This window comes from Castor canadensis, chromosome 8 (genome assembly GCF_047511655.1).
Source record: "Castor canadensis chromosome 8, mCasCan1.hap1v2, whole genome shotgun sequence".
Classification (NCBI taxonomy): domain Eukaryota; kingdom Metazoa; phylum Chordata; class Mammalia; order Rodentia; family Castoridae; genus Castor; species Castor canadensis.
In genome coordinates, this window is record NC_133393.1 from 105,737,604 (window position 1) to 105,757,748 (window position 20,145).

General features: G+C 33.7%; 1 protein-coding gene across 1 annotated transcript in view; it reads left to right on the plus strand.

Annotated features, from left to right (window-relative positions):
- The window catches only part of Msrb3 (methionine sulfoxide reductase B3), a 166,167-nt gene that overhangs the window by 23,742 nt on the left and 122,280 nt on the right, over nt 1-20,145 (plus strand). The window contains exon 2 of the mRNA XM_020154069.2: nt 4,271-4,397. Coding sequence (XP_020009658.1) covers nt 4,322-4,397 — 76 coding nt within the window. The 5' untranslated portion in view covers nt 4,271-4,321. The remainder of the gene's footprint in view (nt 1-4,270; nt 4,398-20,145) is intronic.

Consider the following 20,145-nt stretch of genomic DNA (forward strand, 5'->3'; position numbering starts at 1 on the left):
TAATCAGTTACTTATAGAATGAGTCTTTTGCTCAGTAAACAAATGATTCTTATGTGGCAGATACTGGGAAACAAAGAAGAAAAAGGCACTGTCACTATCCTCAAGAGAATTACAACCTAGAAGCAGTAGGGATGAAAGTAAGTCAGTGTCTGAAGATTGTCATTGGGGAGGTGATAGTATGTTGGGTGCTCCAATGGGCACTAGACTTGGAGAGGTTAGGAGTGGTGGGCTTGGGGGTGGTGGCAGAGACAGTACATGGAATGAAGACATGGAGGTGGAAGTAGAAAACAGGACCCATCTCGGGAAGTTATGAGCATGTTGCTATGGCAGGAGTGTGGTGTGGGGTGAGATGTGGAGGTGTGGTAAAAGAAAAGGCTGAAGAGTTAGGCAGCAGCTAGATGGAGAACTTAAGATGCTTTGTTCAGGAATTTGGACTTTATCCAAAGGATTTATCAGAATGTGTTCTGTGGGGTGGTGAGAGGACAGAAAAGAGTTTTCAGAAGCACCACTTGAGACAAAGTTAAGCAGACATATTTACTGAACTCTGCATGAAATAACATTTTCATGACTATTTGACTATTAACTTTGTTTGAAGGTTTACCTTGTGTTTCTTAGAACATGGTTTAGGAAACCCTGCACTGTGTAATTGAAAATCATCAAAATGTCTTAAACAGGAAATTATAGATGATTACATAATCCAATTCTGTTTTAAACATACTGTGATTCTCCTCATTAGGCACTGTTCAACCAGAATTTTTAAACACCCACAATTTTCAACATTAGGTACCAGATATTCTGGGAGATTAGATACATGCATGAGACATCTTGTCTGACTTTCAAAAAATAACACATTGGTTATCTATAAATGTTACTCATCTGTGTAATTATTTGAATCAAAGGCAATACAAAAGTGAGGAAGTTAGGATAAGCCTGGAGAATTACGGATTTTCTGTGGTTTTTGTGCATTGTTGGTTTCCATAGGATGTCTAGTGTTAATTCTTTTCCTACAGGTTGTCACCACTCAGAAGCATGTGCTTCTGTTGCTTCTTTTTGGACTAGGATTGTTTCTGGCTAGGGTCTTTACCAATGCAGTCAGGGTATAGAAGGAAGAAAGCAGCCAAAATGGAACTTGGACTTGGTTTATTGGATCATTAGAGGTACACACTTAAGTTTTGTTAGGTTAAAGTACAGCCAGTTCTATGGATCCTTGGGATGTATACTAAAGGTATATCCAAGAAGTTTAGAGAAATAGTTTGAAATGAAAGAGAAAGTGAAGTTGTATCTGGTGGAACAGAAAAATCAAATGCAGAAATCTGAGATTGTCTCAGACTTTTTGCTTCCTTAATGCTCTAGTTTTTTCTCTGTGTCAAGGGAGATTTTCAGGTAATCTTCTTGAACTAAGTTTCTCGGTTACTTGTTTTTGTCAACCATATTATCTATTAGGGAAACAGAATCAGAGTATGTAGAGTGGGGTACAGCTTATGGCTTTTCATCACCAGTTATGGAGTAGACAATACTGGCCCTGGATCTTGATGGTCTGTGTTCAAATGTATTTATTAGACTATCAATTACTTAGGGTCTGTGACTCTTAACTGAAGACCTTAGGCAAATTATTTCATCTCCCTGAGTCTCAGGCTTCACATCTAAAATGGGAAAATGATAGTGTGTATCTCATAGGGTTGTGAGGATTAAAAGAGCTAATAAAAGTGAAGTGCTTCGAACAGTGACTGATACATGCTCAGGGCTAAGTTACCTTTTATCTTTAGGATTTCTTTATCCTACTGTTTTCTTTAGGATAATTCCTTGGGGTAAAAGTAAGTAAATTTTCTGGCCTAAATAGGATTCTTTGAAGAATGCCTGTTATCTCTAAATAGGATTGGTTGTTAGAATTTTCTAATTCATAAAATTTTAAATATGGCAAATATTTGACACATTTATATAATATTAGTAGCTAACATTTCATTCCGTTAAATAAACTAACTGGTAAAAAGCATCTCAGATGCTAGAGATCACATGCTAGATCCACATTAACTAATGGTTCTCTTGTTTTGTGGAAATAGATTTAAGCAGGGTATATAGACACATGCAGACCTTTAGAATTGCCTTTCACTTTATACCTCAGCTGCATATATTCAGGGTAGTGCATGAATAAAGGCACTTTACATGCTTTCTGCAAACTTACCTGCTTTTCCTACCATCCTTGTGAGAATTAAAGTAATTAGGATCATATCAAATCCTAACCTATGAAATACATTCTTTATAGGATTTGCAAATGGAGAACTTGCTTTTTGTATTCTTCAGTCTAGTCTTTAGTTGCTCGACTTTGTTGGTGCTAATGTAGCACTTTCTGAGGCCTTTATTAAAAAAACAAAACCAAAACCAAAACAAACAAAAAACTGGGCAAAACTAATTTGCCACTAGATGGAGCTCTGGCTATTTGGGTAGAAAAAAAGGCAGTGCAGCGAGAACATTAAATCACGCAGTCATATCATGCTGGAGGGCCCCTGGTATTTGTGGGCCTCAGCTTTTAATTGTAGAATGCATCTTTGTTCTTTGCCTGACCTGAAGAGTGACATCACTGCCTTTCTTCCTGTGTGCTGGCTTTGACACAAGCCAGATGGCCACAATGATCGGTAGGCGCCCAGGCCGCCTGGTACAGCAGTTGATGAAACAGACTAGGAAGACGTTTTATGGTCAGCTGCAGGAGCACAAAGAGGCTGCAGCTTTGCTAAGTGATTACATTTGCCGTGCACACTTTATTCCTCACAGAGAAGGGTCTCAAGGAAAAAATACATTTTTATTTATAGTGGTGTGAGGTAGAGACCTTTGATCTTTTATTAGCTAGTAGTCTGCTCCAAAGGTATGCTCTCTTTCCCCTGCTCTGCAGTCACTCGTGAAAATGACATGTTTATTTATGTTTAATGGTTCTTTCAGGCTGTGCATTGTGATACTTACCTTCCCTCTTCCTCCCCTTTGTCTCCAGTTAGTAACACAAAAATGTTTTAGTTTTGTAGTGAGTTTAGTTTGGAAAAGTCAGAGTTCAGGCATGTTAATACAAGCAGATTTCTGTCAGATATACTCCAGAGTGATTTGGTAAAATATATTACTGTTTATTATGTGTTTGTTCTTCAAGGAGGTCAGAAGAGTCCAGGAAAAGACTTTTATTTTTGGGGTGAGGGAGATGGAGGTGGTGGTCAGGAAATGAGCAAGACATTAATCTTATATCCATTTTTGGACATTTGGTGGTTAAACCTACTTAAACTGCTAAGTTTAAATAAAACAAATTGATGTCAATTTAGTGTCTTCCAGTTTCATTTGAAGTTAATTCTTAACCAATTGCAATACTGTAAAATACTTTTATGAAAATCTTAAGAACTGAGTTTTTTTTAAGTTTAACATTCATAAAAATTTTGAGATTCTTCCACATGGTTCCTTTCTAAAGACTTTAGAAAAATATTTTTCCCTTTTTAATACTAGGTCATGAATATTGTTCAGAGAATTTTATTTAGGAATAATTAATCAGAAAATTAATAACATTTCCTGTTCCCCATTGTTTATTCAAACTTGCCACTCTTTCTTTTTTTTTTTTTTAAATGTTCAACCTTTTTAATCATCAAGGAAATACAAATCAATTGCCACTCTTTCTAAGGTTCAGTTTCTTGGTTCTTAGGTTTTTTGACTCTATTTAAAAAGAGAAAACTAACAAAAGAAGTCTCTTAATCTTATAATATTTTGAAGGCTTCTTCAGGGAGGGATATTTGCAAATAATTGCCATAAGAAGGCAGAATATGGCTTTGCAATCAGATATAATAGGGTTTTCTAATCCTTTTTCCACTGGTTATTTGCTTTGTGCCCTCGGATGGTTGAGCCTAGGTTTCCTCACATATGCAATGGGGGTTAAACTTACCTCCTAGGTTTATAATAAGAATTAAATGATACAATGTACATATTAGGCCCCAGACAGTGCCAGTCTCATGGTATGAACTCAGTAAAAGCAAATTCCTTTCAAGTATTTTAAACTTCAATCTCTTGCAAAATGTGGTCCCAGATAACACTGCCATTATATAGTGTGCTTTATTCATGAGATATAAATAAGTCTGGGTTGAAAGCAAGATCATTGTCAGAAAAATCAGCATTTGAAATTTATTAGCAATGTATGAGTTTGTGTCCAGTTCCAGATAAAACCGTAACCATTAACCGTTCAGTGAATGTGCTTAACACTTGTGGTGTTTTAATTCGTTTTTTTTCTTTTCTTTTTTCTCCTACTCAGCTCTTGCCCCTGTTCTTTGCCTCTCGTTTTGTTGGTGAAGCTATCACAGTGATGTCTGCATTCAACCTGCTGCATTTGGTGACAAAGAGCCAGCCAGCAGCCCTGCGAGCCTGTGGGCTTCCCTCAGGTTGCTGCTTGTTGTATTGTTCATACTGAGGGCACTGGTCTGAGTGGGTGTTTCTGCTGGAGGAAATGGTACAACACCATGCTTTCCTAAATTTTGTTTTCTTTTATTTGGGTCCTCATTTGAAGATGGAAATTGGTTATAAATTACCACTCTACTTTGAGTAAATTGATTTCCACAATTGATACAACTCTGGGAAACATTGTTCAGTTTCCTTGCCTAGTATATAATTGTCACTAATATTTCATGATATCTTCCTGTTCCTTAGTGCATACTACACATCTGCAAATCATAATGTTCATAAAGAGGCTGGCAGTCTTTGTAAGAAACTGCTCCAAATCACACAAAATAGGACATTCATTTTGTTAAAGGATAATGAGAATGTGTTTCATTCTACATGTAGCTATTCCTTTAGAAAAAAAAATTAAATGAACAATTGTGGTGTAATGGTTACTTATTTATTGTGGTTAATAAAAAAAGATGTTCTATTTAACAGTGACCAAATAAACAGAACTAATATAGCATGTATCAAACTGGTTCTTAAATTAGAAACACTATAATTTTAAAAAATGTGATTTCAAGCATTTAAACAAGTGAAGCATGAAAGTCCAAAGTTTCACTATGTGCCTTTATCATAAGTTTATTTTAATATTATCATGGAAAACACAAGGTCGAATATTTTTATTTCAGTGACTATGATGATCAGTACTATTTATATTTCCATTAATATACATATCTGTTATTACATTGGATAGAATATTTAATTTTAACTCATTAAACCATTTACTGAGCATTGCTGTGAATGCCAGAGATTTTGTTAAGCAGTTAGTGTACAGTGATGAACAAGGTAAAGCTAATTTTTTTCAGTAAGTACAAGGTAGAGATGGGACTGTGTTGAAGACCTTTGAAACATATGATGATATGACCAGACTAGAGGTATTTATGCTTGGGAATCCAGAGAGGATAGTTGTAGGTGTTTCCTTTAGGGGAAGAAATTTTGGAAGGGAGGGATGTCTCTGAAGTTTAAGGTGGTGGAGGTGCTTTATGGAGGAGATGGATAGCCTCATGGCCAAGGAGGGAACAGGACAATTCTAACATGGACAAAGCATGAAGGTCAGAAAGAACGATGTGTGTTCAGAAAATACAGGTTATTTACTATGGGTAGCTTGGAAAGGCAAGGGTGAGTAGAAGAGGTGAGGAGGAAAGGTTGCCAAATCATGAAGTGCCTTATATAATGTTCTAGGGAACTTAAATCTTGGAGAAGAGGTGAAGAACATGACTTCATTTGCATTTTATAAAGACTAGCAATGTAGTGTGGGGAAAGTCAGTCCTAGTTTTTCAGATGTTTCCATGAGAGGAGCTGAGATGGCAATGTAGAAAGGGGGGCAGATAAGGTATTTGTCTGAAGGCTTTATTTGAATAAGCAAATAAACTTTCTTTTCTTAAAAGTAGATTTTTATCTCTGTTTGTGGAACTCAAGAAGTTAGTGTAAGTTAATGCATAGAGGCCTTAACCACTTTTATCAGTATTTCTCCTGGCACTCCATGACCTGCACTGTACTGTACAGTATACTGGAGGAGTTTGAGGATGGATGGTGCCACAAAGAACTGAAAGCCTTAACAAAGGTCATTACAGTCCATTTGAAAAGAAAGATGCAGGCTATGGAACCGAGGTTTATATGTTGAATTGTAGGTTGGGGAAGAACCTCTCAACCGCTGTAGTCCCTGTGCCATGTGTAACTCTTTCACTACTATGTATTATATACTGCAGTTGGACTATCAATATTATTTAGTTCATTTGTGACCATGTTTTTCGATGGTGAAAGCACCCAGCATAGTTCTTATAACATGGGTTTGCTGTACACAGTAGAGGCTAAGAATTTACAGAAGCAACTTACTAATTAATTATGGAATTAAAATGTTTCATAATGAAATTTTTAAATTGGAATATAAATATCTTTAAATTTTAACGACAAAACAGTTTAAAGATGAATTCAGCAAAGCTGACAATTTTTAAGATGTAGCTATTATAGTATAGTGTTTAAGCACACAAATTTTAGACTGACTGAGTTTGAAATCTGACTTTGCCTCTTTTGACCTTAAATTCTTTGTTTTTAAAAATGAGGTTAATAACAGGACCCACTTGAAAAGGGGTTGGTATGAAAATTAAATAGATTGGGATATAAGAAGTGCTTAGGACATTGGCTTGCATAAAGTTAGCACCACAGATGTCCTCACTGGGTTCACTACAGAAACCAGTGTATCTATATCCATGTGGATTTATATTTTTCCATTACAGTAGAATTTTAAAAAAACATTGAAATATATCCCATCTTTCATTTCATTACTTTACTTTTACAGGAACTGTGGATATGCTTTATGTTTGAAAAATAACCATCTCAGCCTGTTATTTTGATCTCTTTATTTTTCTTATACATTCTACTGAACCAAAATTCAAGTCCTGTAAATATACAACATATTTACTTTTGTTAACCAGTACTGCTGAAAGCCCAGAGAAACTCTTTATCTTTCTTAGCTAGGGCTTATAGACCCATTTTAATCTGACAGATGAATTGATTTAGAGTAATATACCTTAATTCCCTAACCACTCCAGTACTACTTAATTTTTAAAGTGTTATGAAAGTCAGTCTTCTAGTGTCTTCAGGTTTTATAATTTAAATATAATCAAAATCTTCATTATTTATTTCATGAATAGGATTTTACTCTTAGATATAGAAAAATGTTGAAGAAATTGTTAACAATAATGAGACAAACTATTTACTCTTTCACATATAAAAATGAAATTGAAATGAGAATTCTAGTCTTTATTTCTTTGTACAGGTAAAGAGAGGCAAGGCCAAAATTGGAAAGATAGGAAATTAAGGTGAAAGTCTTGCTTTAATTTACTATTCCCTGGTCAAAACCCATTACAATACAAATCTATGTAAATCAAAAAGATTTCTGTTCCCTATCCAGTACCTTATTAATTTTGAGTACTATTAAATATGAAATAATTCCAGAACTAAGATAATTGGAACAGGCTCTTGAAGTTGATTATATCTGAATTGACCTGCATAAAGGCCATATCCCAGAAGATTAATCTATCATTCATCAGTTTTGACTTCCTCTACTTCTTATTTTATAATAAAACATAATTTTAAGTTAGAGCTTATTAAGCATATCTGAGTTTTGGTTCACTTATGTTTGTCATTAAAAGTAATTTTTCTCTCTCAGAATTTCTTGATTTCCTATAACCGTTTCTTTTGAGTATTTAAAAGAGCACTGGAATAGGAGTCAGAAAACGCTAACCATAGCTGTGTCATTGGCTTGTATGACCTTAAACAAATTGGTAAACCTCCCCAGTTCTCAGTCTATTCATCTTTAAAATGAAGAATCAAAATTAGATAATATATTCAGTTCTGAAATTCTGTAATTTTATTAACTACCATTTAACATTTGGCTTTAGGTTAATTAAAAATCTTAAAACTCAGTACTAATTAATCCTTCCAGCTTACAGAAAAGTCTGCTAGGTTATGGTGGGAGGATAGAAATATTTTCCATTTGGATATGGAATTCCTGGCTACTAAATCAAGACTAAAGCATTATCTAGGAGGAATTAGGAAGCACTATTTTATACATAGTTTTAATGCCAGGTAAAAATTAAGTGTAATTGTAGATTAGACTAGATATCATGATAGTTTTCAACCAAGTGAGGGTGTTTGTATAAATACTGTTCATTATAGTGGTAAATTATACTTTCTCAAACAACTTGCACATAGTATGTGGTGTGACTTTTATTGTCTTCAGTGGCATATTTAATAGTCTCCATGAAGCAAAGAGCCACATAGCTGTTAGGTGGTTTATGAAGCTATTATGTCATAATATTCTAATGGATAAATTAAAAGTCTTTAAAGAGATAATCTGCAAGTGGTGTTTGAAATTCATAGAACCTCATCTACATAAGTAGAACTCTCTGTGAACCAGGGACTTATAACTCCAGAACTTAGCACAGTGCCTGGAACTTAATAAATATTTGTTAAATGAATAAATAAACATTTGGAAAGTTTATATGTAGGTGAAGTCATAACTATAACAAGGAGGTAAAGTTTATTTGAGACTCCTTTATATGGGGAGGTTAAAAGTAAATTTCATAGTTGGCCTTTGAATTTATTGTCAAAAATGATTTCTCACTTGCATTAATACAATATAGTGGATGTTTCAGGTAGAAATCACATTGTAGCTAAACAGACAACAAAAAAAAATGGTAGCACAGATACAATGTATGTTCTACAGAATTGCTTTTACTTTTGCTCTTTGATAAAAGCCATGACCTTCTAGAAACAATATGCAGCAAATACAAATTTTATTTTATTTATTTTTTTTTTTTGATTTTTAAATTTTTTATTGTATTTTATTTTTTGGTGGAAGGCAACAGATTTATTCAAGGCCAACCCTGAGGAAAATGGAGGACACCCCTGTGTCTCAAATCTTCATGTTACAATCTCACATGGAGTCAAAAGGGCTTTTATGGGACTCGAGGTTACAGTGGCAATGGGCAAGAAATCTCCAGGCTGAGTGGAGATGGCTGAGTGGCCATCTCCTTTCCTTTTCTTGAAACTCCATCTGGATCTTGGACTCGTAGGGTCAATATCTGTACCAAGAATTTTCTTTTTTTTGGGGTCACAAACAAAGGTGAAAGTAAAGGTGGAGTCTGAGTATTTGAAATCTGGAAACAGGAAGTGTTTTTTGGCTCTGGACTACTGGATGTCAATATCCTGAATTTGTCCTTTTTTTTTTTTTTTTTTTTCATTTTTCTTTTATTATTCATATGTGCATACAAGGCTTGGTTCATTTCTCCCCCCTGCCCCCACCCCCTCCCTTACCACCCACTCCGCCCCCTCCCGCTCCCCCCCTCAATACCCAGCAGAAACTATTTTGCCCTTATCTCTAATTTTGTTGTAGAGAGAGTATAAGCAATAATAGGAAGGAACAAGGGGTTTTGCTGGTTGAGATAAGGATAGCTATACAGGGCATTGACTCACATTGATTTCCTGTGTGTGGGTGTTACCTTCTAGGTTAATTCTTTTTGATCTAACCTTTTCTCTAGTTCCTGGTCCCCTTTTCCTATTGGCCTCAGTTGCTTTAAGGTATCTGCTTTAGTTTCTCTGTGTTAAGGGCAACAAATGCTAGCTAGTTTTTTAGGTGTCTTACCTATCCTCACCCCTCCCTTGTGTGCTCTCGCTTTTATCATGTGCTCATAGTCCAATCCCCTTGTTGTGTTTGCCCTAATTTCAAGGTTTTATTGTTTGTTAGATCTTCTGAAAGTCTTCAGAGAGGGCTCTTTGAATACAACTTGCAGCTCTATGCTAATGGATGCACAGGAAGCCAATATAGAGCTCTGATCAGAACACAGTTATTTCTGATTTTGTATTAATGCTGCAATAGAAATCTCTCATATGTTCTGATTTATGTCCTCAGTTCTCCAGCTTTACCATTCTTTCCTGTTCATCTTACCTAACTTCTTTTATTATATTAAAAATGCTTTGTTGATGATTATTTACTGCAGTTCTGGGGGTTGAAACTAGGGCCACGTGCATGCAAGGCACACTTTAGACAGACAGATTTCAATGCTTAAATCACAAAATAATTTGCAATTAGTTGATTGACTGGTGTTCACTTTTTCCAGTAGATGGCAGTAGGTTTACATTCTTTCACAACTTGTACGCATACTGTCATTAAGCACATAGGTACATTGTGAAAAGTACGTAGAGAATATCCAGTTAAGAACATATGGATTTACAGACCACAATTTTTTTCTGCTTATATTACGTTCAAACAATATTTGTAGAGTGAAAACCTTTTTCCATTTTCAATAGGGTTCCAACTCTCTTTTGCTTGGACATTTCATCGAAATTGTCTTTCATGTGTAGACTTTCTATAAACTAAAACAAGTTTTCATAAATTAACTTATCTTGTATCCAAATAGCTGATTTAACAGTAATTTGTAGTTTTATATGCAGCTAAATTTTCTTCAGCAGACCACCCAAGAATTAAAGAAAATTTTACATTTTGTTTTGCTATGTTTTGAATTTTTATAGAATCTTGAAAATGTTATTAGTTAAACATGTTCACTGCTAAGCATGGTTCGTTTTTTGCATGAATGAAAATGTTGTAGGAAAATTATATTTATAATGATGAATTTTAAAAATTATTTGTGGATAATCCATATTAGTCAAGGCTAAATTGTTACAGAACAATATATCTGTATAAATAAGGTATTGGGCATATGGTTTATTAAATATGGATTTAAATCTTTTGTTATATACCAAATAAATTCTTCATATTATTCATTAGTAATTATAAAATACATAGTAAAATCTGTAAGCAAACAGAGTTTAAATGGACCTGAACAAAAAATTGAATAAATCTTAGCTTCGTTTGAGAAACTCAATAATTAATTTACAATGACTAAAGAAAATAAAACATATTACTAGTTCTGAAAATAAATACTTCTATAGGAGTAGTATATCTAGACAATAAGGACTTGGTGGGAGTCACATAGGTAATTAGATGTTTATTTGTCTAAACTTGTTCACAGTAATGTTACCTAACAGATCACAGAGGGATTTATTAAGGTGAGCTGCCTCTTGCTCTTAGCAAACACAAGTTTGATGAAGGAATGAACTGTGAATGACAGTTCACAAAGTTAACATGCTCACTAATATTGAGCTAGATAGTTGATGAATTTTTATCAAGTCTTTCTTTTTTATGGCTTCAACCTAAATATTTTATTTAGAGATCGAGTTTCTCGATTGCTCTTGATAAATACATTTTCACTTAAAATTCTTTAAAATAGATTCTATTGAGATACAATTGCAAATTATGTTTAATTACTTTTTGTGTCTGCATTTGATATCAGCTATTTAATTAAGAATTTAAAACCTCAATTTTATTTATTTAAATTCCCTACTTTTTTCTTTCTTACTTACATTTAGTATGTTTTCACTTGTATTAGTCATTTTAAAATGCATGTTATAAAAAAAACCCCACGAAATGAAGATATCCATAATTTAGTTGATTAGTAAGAGTTATACATTTAAATTTATTCAATAACTTTTATGATAAGCATTTCCTTAACACTAAATATGTTTATTATATTCAGCCACATAATTATAAATAGAAAATGGGATATTAATTGAAGGCATTTGAATTTCAAGCAAGAAAAGAAAATCTAGAGTTCTATAATTGTAGTTTTGCAAGGTTTTATTTTCTTGAAGAAATACATGTTGGCTCAGAGTGCTACAGCTGCTTATATTATATCCCATGTGATTAGCATTTTAACATGTCTTGTGTGATTTTAGAGAGCATCACAGTGTTGGGGCCTGCCCTCATATCATTGGTACTGATGAAGAAACAGATTAGAATCTTGTTCTGTATATTTTCTAGCTTGTTTCTGCTACCAGCTTGCTTTCTGTGTCAGGAGTTTTTCTTTTGTACCTTTTGTTTTTGTTCTTCATCTGTAAACTGAGAATTATATAACATTCTTGTCAAGTCTTTTACAAGTAGATACGACATTAGCTGACATTTCACAAAAGTTTGTTGGCAGAACCTGAATTCCTTGCTGTAAGAGAGAAGATATGGGGGAGAAAAAGGCAGTGGTCAGAGGTTGAGGAAAGGCAATGGATTGATCAAGAAAATGTGTTTCTATTATAGAAAATTGTTGGTTCCTGCAAAGTAAGCTCCAGGAACGTAGATATTTTTGTCTGTTTAATTCAGTACTCTATTTCAGCTATAAGAATTGTGTCTGTAACATAATAGGTGTTCAATAAATATTTGTTGAATGAATGAATGAATGGCTGGGAATAAGTATTATCATTTTATGTATCAAAACATGCCACTTTGTAAGTAATATGATCACTATTTTTAAGAAATGTACATTTTGGTGAGAAAGGTGGTCTCTTTGGGTCCACATTTTATTGTTACAGGATGAAAGGAATTATATACTTGATGGTTTTATGAGTCTGTATAAACACATCCTCTTTTGTTTCACTATGAAGCCAGGGAATAGAAGCGAGAACCATTGTGCTTCCTTCTGCCAAAATGGCAGACTGGCTTCTTGGAATAGGATCTCACATGATGACAGTTCTGCTGAAGGATATTGAAGAATGTGTAGATGTAATTAGTGGGAAATGGTAGCGGGGGAGATGGGAGGATAGGGATGAGAATGGGCTATGTACATATGATTTAGTAATAGATGGGTATATTAAAGAATAGCAAAGGCATGGGTTCCAGAGATAATGTAAAGAATGAGTGAATTAATAGAGGAAAGCTGCAGACTAGAGGTCCAGCCTCACATTAGTCAAGTGTGTGACCCTGTCAAGTAAGTTCCTTGGGCCTTAATTTCTTCTAAAGCGTTTTGGATTAGAATCTTGTCATTGCTCAAATTATAATATGAGGAACACTAGTTCCACTAATTATCGTGTAAAAGAGATCATCAAGTTGAGAAACTATATACTATCAAATTTCATAAATTGTAATATATATCTTTTTACATCTTACTGTCTTTAATCAGAATGTGGCTTAAAAAAGTCATTGTGTGGAGGGGGAGAAGAATGGGGACAGGAGGAGAGGTGGCCCAAACAATGTATACACATATTAATAAATGTAAAGACAATAAAAAATAAAAATAAATCATTGTGGTAAGATATCATGGTTAAGGAAACTTAGTTAAAAGGCAACTCTCTCCCCCTTTTCTAGTGGAGTATAAGATAATGGTGTATCAGAATACCACATGCTTGGACTGTGGTGTGGCTCTAGTGGTAGAGTGCATACTTAGCAAGTGAGAGGCCCTGAGTTCAATCCCCAATACCTCAAACAAACAAAATCCCACATACTTAAAAAATATACATTAGTATAGGAAAGTCTCTGAGAAGGTCTACATCAAGATACCCATGTAAGCTAGATTTTCTTAATTTGATTCAACTGTAGAAACTTCTCACTCTCTAAAATCAACAACCTGTTAGTATTTTTTGCAGTCAGCATTTTATAAAATACTTTTTGGGGAATGCTGGACCAGATAATTTCATAATCTTAAATCCAGAGAATTAATGGAATATGAGTTATAATAAAAAGATTAGAATGTAGAACTCCAGAGAGGTAATAAAGGATTGAGTAGTTTTAAAGGAAAAAAATTACCCTATCATTCATTTTTTTTTAAATTTCACTGATTTATTAAGCAAGTGCTCTTGTTTTAGGTTTTTGGCAGTTCTCAGGTTTGAACTCAGGGCCTTATGCTTGCTAGATAAGTGCTCTGTTGTTTGACCCATGCCTACACTGTTGTAGTTTTTAAACTCAGTTCTAAGAAACATAGTGAAAGGTATTTAGAAAATATCTTTTAGGGAGATTTAAGTAGCAATAATTAAAATGGAGAGTTGAATAAATAAGTACAACATATATTGTTTTAGTCCTTTTTTGCCCAGGCATACTGCTAGGTGCTGGGAGTGACAATTGCAGACTTGTTTTTTGTCCATTTTGCTTAATTTAAATTTAAGATTTGATAATGCAACTTTGGAAATTTGCAAAGCTGAGTTTTTAGACAATATCAGTTTAATTTTTTTCTAATGAAGTATATGTAGTGTTACATCTAAATTAAACTCTGTGTGATAATCTAAGGAAGAGCTCCTTTCTTTCTTTTTTGTGGGTGGTTGCCTGTCATTTCCCCTGCAGTCTATGTTCCCCAAGGGGAAGAGGGAGCTATTTATTTATTGTAAATCTTTTTGATTGTATGTGAAATGTAGAATGGAAATGAGCCTTTCTGTTTTTAATTTTTTTTCTCTGTATGGGCTATGATGTTTTAGTGAAGACCTATACTAAAAAAAAAAAAATTAGAAACAGGGAACTCCAACTTGGTCAGATGTTTCACATGCAATCAGATAGAATTGAAGTTAAGTGACTTTCTCTTCCACTGTTGTCACTTGATGATGGCAGCATTTAAAAGATTCTCTTTTTACTCATGCTCCTCAAGCAGGGAAATACTTTTTGGATCAAGACATGTTTTAAATATTTCTCTAAATTCTAAGCTTTATGGTCCATATTGACACAAAAATCAATATTTGTATTAAATCTTGAAGAGTTGATAAAGTACTCCTTAGTTCTTTTTGGTACTTAAACAATGCTGATAAAATGACTACCATACATGAATTCACAGTTAAAAACTTGCACTATGCAAGTAAAATGTAGGTGTGTAAAATGTGGCTTTTACGTTAGTCATTAAAATGATGAATGTTTAATCAGAATGAATGTAGTGATAAACCTCTTCATTGTCTCCTGTCAAGAAAATATGTAGCTTGAAGCTACAGAATTTACTATATTAAGGCTAGAATTTTCAGTCTTATTAATAAGCTTTAAATAATGTGTAAAACATATTTACTTCTATTGATGTATAGTAAGAAAAAAAACATTTGCACATTTTCCCCTTAAGTTTTAAAGCTGCCTTATTTCTTCGATCACTAATATTTTTTCTTTCAAATCTGACTCTCTGCTTTTCCTGTGTTTTTGTTTTGCCTTTTTGAAATGAGCTGATACAGCTTATATGAAAAGTTCTTTGTATCCTTTTCACCAGGACAGGTGAAAAGGACAGCTTAGACCCTGGCTAGTGTATATTTAACCACATTACATCTCTCAGCTTGTCTTAATAGAGATCTCTTCCGTATTTGGATCTTCTCTGGCTCTCTGACCACATAGATACTATTTCTTTGAATATGTGAGTTTCCTATATTTCATTTAATATAGGAATCTAGGTGGGAAAAGTGTCAGAGTGTTAATGTCATATTTGTTAACTCTCTTTAGGTAAAACTATGCACATGCCTTTACTGTAAGACTTCACATTGCAGTGATTGCCTTATTTTTCCTGCTATCATATGTGTTCTCCTAGGGTAAGAACCTTAACATTAGTTTTGAACTTTTTAGCATTCCTCACTGTTACTAATTCACTATAGATGTTTACTAAATAGTTGTAGGAAATACGAATCAATAGTAGGCTCAACAGTTTATATCTTTCAAGAATTTATAATGTGTTTGAGAAAATAAAGCAGAAACAACTGAAAAATGTTTGAGAATAATTGCACAATACTTTATATACCCATGGAAATACTACCTTGCAAAATTAATATACCAGTGCTAAGGGTGTTTGGATGGGTGAAGTTAACAGGGTAGCAGACTTGGAAGAAAAATTTGCTTGAAATGTTTTCTGAGTTTATCTTTTCATACTATCAGTATGGAAACCAGAAGACCAATTTTTATCATTCAACTATGCAGTGCTAAAACATATGGCATTGTTTAATTTAAGTAGTTTAAAATGGAATGTTGCCTTGGCATGCTTATAATGTCCATTGATGTTAATTAATACTCTGCATGCATCAATACAACTAAAACTAATCTGTAGAATTATTTTATGTGAAGTAATAGAAAATAATTCTACAGTGAGGAGGCATGAAATGTGAGTACTATTATGACAAATAAAGATATGATTTTGTTCTCAAAAAAATCTTTTCCTTAAAAAGAAATATTGTTTGCTATCTAACTGCTAAGAATTATAGTTTTATTTTGCTTGCTTTATAGTTAGGGCTTGAACTCAGATGAAATTAAACTGAGGGTAAATGTAAAAAAATAGGAATGTTTTAAAAAATAGAAACTCAGCTGAGGCACTCATTTTATTGTTTCTTTGCTTATGAATGTTCCCAGTCATTACTCATAAGATCATGCTGAAGAGGAAAGTTAGTAAAATGTTTCAGAAAGGTAAAAGCATCGTTTAAAGCAGCCAAAGGGTTTTATTCTCTAATCGTATCTAAAATTCATTACCAAAAACATCTATTGAATCTCTTCTTTCACAGGACTCCAGGTTGGGAAGGATGGTTTGTAGTCTAAGTGGGATGACATTAAGTAGACAAAGAAAATTAGCACAGTCTGTGTGCTGAGTGTGTATTCAAAGTTTAGTCAAATACTTTCTGAGAGCTATTTTGAATATAGCATGGTGCTAAAGGGATATTCACTAAGATTTTTCTTAGAAGTAAGAGTAAAGCTAGACAATGATTTTACTAAGAAGATATGTGGTTGTAAGTTTCCTAGTTTAAATGCACATTTGTTGCTTGTTTAAATTGTTGCTTACTCCGTTTATGCTCAGGCTTTTACACTTGCATTCAAGTTACCTGTCCCTGTCTCTGCTTCTGGTGTATGAACTTAGTATTTGCATCTCTTGCCTTGGCCATTTCCTCCATGTTCAAAGAGCTCTTCTTCCAGAGACAAGCACAGTCAACTTCCTCTCTTCCTTCAGGGCTTTGCTCAAGTGCTACCTTCTTAGTGAGACCTGCCTTGACCACTCTATTTAAGATTGCAGCTCTTATTCCTAGCACTCTGAATCTTTGCCACTTGGCTCCAGGTTTGCTTTTTTCCTTCCTGATAGTTACCACTCCCTTAGGGGCTATATAATTTACCTACTTATTTTCATTGTATTTTCTCTGTCTTCCCTTATTCCTGCTGTAAAGGGATCTCCGTTAAAGTAGAGTCTTTATTTTGTTCTCTGCTATGTACTTAGAACAATGCCAGCATATAATAGGTACTCAATAAATAATTATTAAATGAATGAGTGAATGAATATATATATTTTACTTAACACAGTACCTGGCACTTTGTAAACACTCAACATTTTTGTGGAAGCCAGGGACCTGAACCAAAGTGTCCTGACAAACTGTATGATAATCTGAGGAATAGTTACTCTACATGCCCATTATGTGAGAAAAATTAGAAGAATTGCAGATGCTTCTACAAGTAGGGAACCTTTCTTCCACCTTTGCTTAGCACTTTTTTTTCTTAAAGCCTTTATTGATTTACTAGAATGCAAACAAACACACAAAAAATTGTTCATGGTAGGTATTTTACATTTGATTCTAGATGTGGAGTAGATTTAGATTGTGTAAATTCTCACCTATTTAGAAACTCTAACACTGCTAAGCTTGGAATAAAAAACTTGTTTAGTCTTCTAATGTGACAGATTAATAACTAAGTGAAAAGTAAATTTTATAGTAAAAATTAAAGTATACTTTAAGTTCATACCATCTTTAAGTATACCAACAAGATAGTTCAACATGAATGTCACTATTTTAACTTAGTAAACTCAAAGCAAAGCAAGATATTCTTACCGCTTATTCATTTATCATCTTGGGAAAATATTTAATAGTTTCACCTTTTTCTGATCCTAGAACCAAAATTAAAGTCATGGGATCTTTAGGTTTTGTTTTGTTTTGATTTTTTCACACTGAAATACAAAATTTATGACTTAAAAGTGCTCTAAGCATTTAGGTAACAGATCTGATTTACTTCTTAACAGGAGTTAAAAAGCCTTTCAGCCTTTTATAGACTTGGTAAGAATCCTGTATGAACTTTGCCACTGACCCTATATTGAAGGAATGAATATAGAGAAAACAGACATTGGCTAGTGGACAAACATATTTACTTTTCTTTATGTAGGTTAGTGATTATTACTTTCTTCCTCTTATTATCTTAAGTTGTTAGAGATAGTTTTTTAAGTTGAAATTTATTGCATAATGTGAGAAGAAGAGTTGCAGCATTATATTCCTGACAGAAATTTGTATGGGTTTGTAGTCAAAACAACTCTGAATTTGAATTGATTTGTCTACTCAGTAACTTACATTATAACCTCTGTGAATCTTGGTTTCTTTATCTGTAAGATGGGCATGACAGCTACCTTCTAGAATTATATTCCTAGAAATGTGCACAGGACTCAAGTTTTCACTGTATTTTCTTCCTTCACTTCCTATTTTTATCATTTTTTTAAAGATAACTTATTAGGAAAATACTAGTTTGAGGGAATTGCAGAAAAAGAACTATTGAATATTGAATAAATATTGAAGTACTAAGAAATATCCAGTGGCTATTTTTTTGTTTTTTGATAGTACTAGAATTTGAACTTGGGGCTTTGTGCTTGCCAGGCAGGCATTCTACCATTTGAGCTATGCCCTCCATTAGTGGCTACCTTTTAAAATTCACTTTTAACTTCAGAATTCACTGTAATTGGAATGATGTGATATTGAATTTTCTCAGTCAGGGGTTAGTGATAATTGTTGTGATCTTGACAATAGCAGATCTGCAGAGCAGTGACTTGTCTAAGATCACATGGTTGGGAAATAGGCAGAACCAGAACGTGAACTCTTGCTGTAAGTTTATTTCTATTTATAGCTTCCTGATTGTTTGGCATTTCCAAACAATCTGTCTTGAGGCAACAGCATGGAATAAGCTTCAATATAAAAAGAGACTTTGAGTATATTTCAGTACATAAATACATTTAGAGTGGATTCAAAGTAGATCTGATCCATACCAAAGTTACACTGTAGGGAATAGGCTGCAATTAGCTAGCAAAGGGGCAATATTACTCCTTCAGACATACTTGTGTTGCATGTGTATGCACACTCAAAGTATGATACCAAACATTTAAATAAAGGGAAATGTCTTTCTTTAACATACTTGTAAGCCAATGTGGAGGTCATTGAGCAGATGCCATATACTAATGCTAAATTACTCTGTGCAATAAGAAAATTACAGTACCTAAGACAGTAAAGAAAACCATCCAATGAACTACTCTAGAATTTCAAAATGAATTTAAAATTAACAGTGGCACCATATGACTTTAGAAAAATAAGTCTGCTAGGGAGCATGGAAATCAGAGACAAAAGTGATGTTTTTCTGTGTTTATATATACCAATTTTTGGTTATGCTAGAGGAGCTAATGTAATAGTATCGCTTTCAAATATCTAAGAAGTATATTATTATTAAACTACGTGGCAAGACATTTATTAAAATCTAACTTCTCATTGAGTTGTTCAATATAAAATCACAATAATTATTTCTAGTATCTATATAGATAGACAAATAGATATACTTCCCTTTGCTGTTAGGTATACATTAAAAGCCTAATTATTTTGAGGACATACAAAGAATGAAAATGTATAAAGTTTGACAGCTTTAAATAATCACTAGAATTTCTTAGAGAACAAACCTCACTTACAGTTAGGAAACAATATTTATATTTAAGGTTGAAAAGCCAGGATGTAGGAAAATTTTGCTAATTTGGAAGATGACCTTTAAGTGCACCAAAACCAAATAATTTGTAGGCTATGACATAGGGCACATTCCTACAAAATTTGTGTGCATACTGCTTTAGTGGTTCTTGAAAGACAAACAAAGAAAGCTGGAATGAAATCTTTATTCCCTTCCCAAATAAGACGGAGACTAACAAAGGAGTACAGCAGCCCTCTTTCAAAGCTTGCCATTAAAATGAGGTCTCTGTAGCACAGTTAATGAGATGGTTCATAGTGGAAAACAATCTGTTTTTAAGAATGTTCAGATCAAAAGTAATTTCTAATCTATGAAATAAGGTCTCTTCAATACCCTTCATTCACCAGTAAAGCTTTTATGTTTGTATTATTTACTTCAATCAGATGTTTTCAATTTTACCTTTTTTCCCCTGTACAAATACTTGACATGGTTCATCAATACTGACCAACAGTTTTATTCTTTTTCTTTAGAAAAGAGAGATTTTGGAGACAGGGAGAATGAAAAAGAGAGAAACATCTTTGCCTAAACGATTTGCAAGCATCTGTGCTTTAAGCTACTTTTTATGAACACTCCTTAGTAAATGACTCAAGGTAAAAAAGCAGAAAAGCATCCCATGTTAGGAA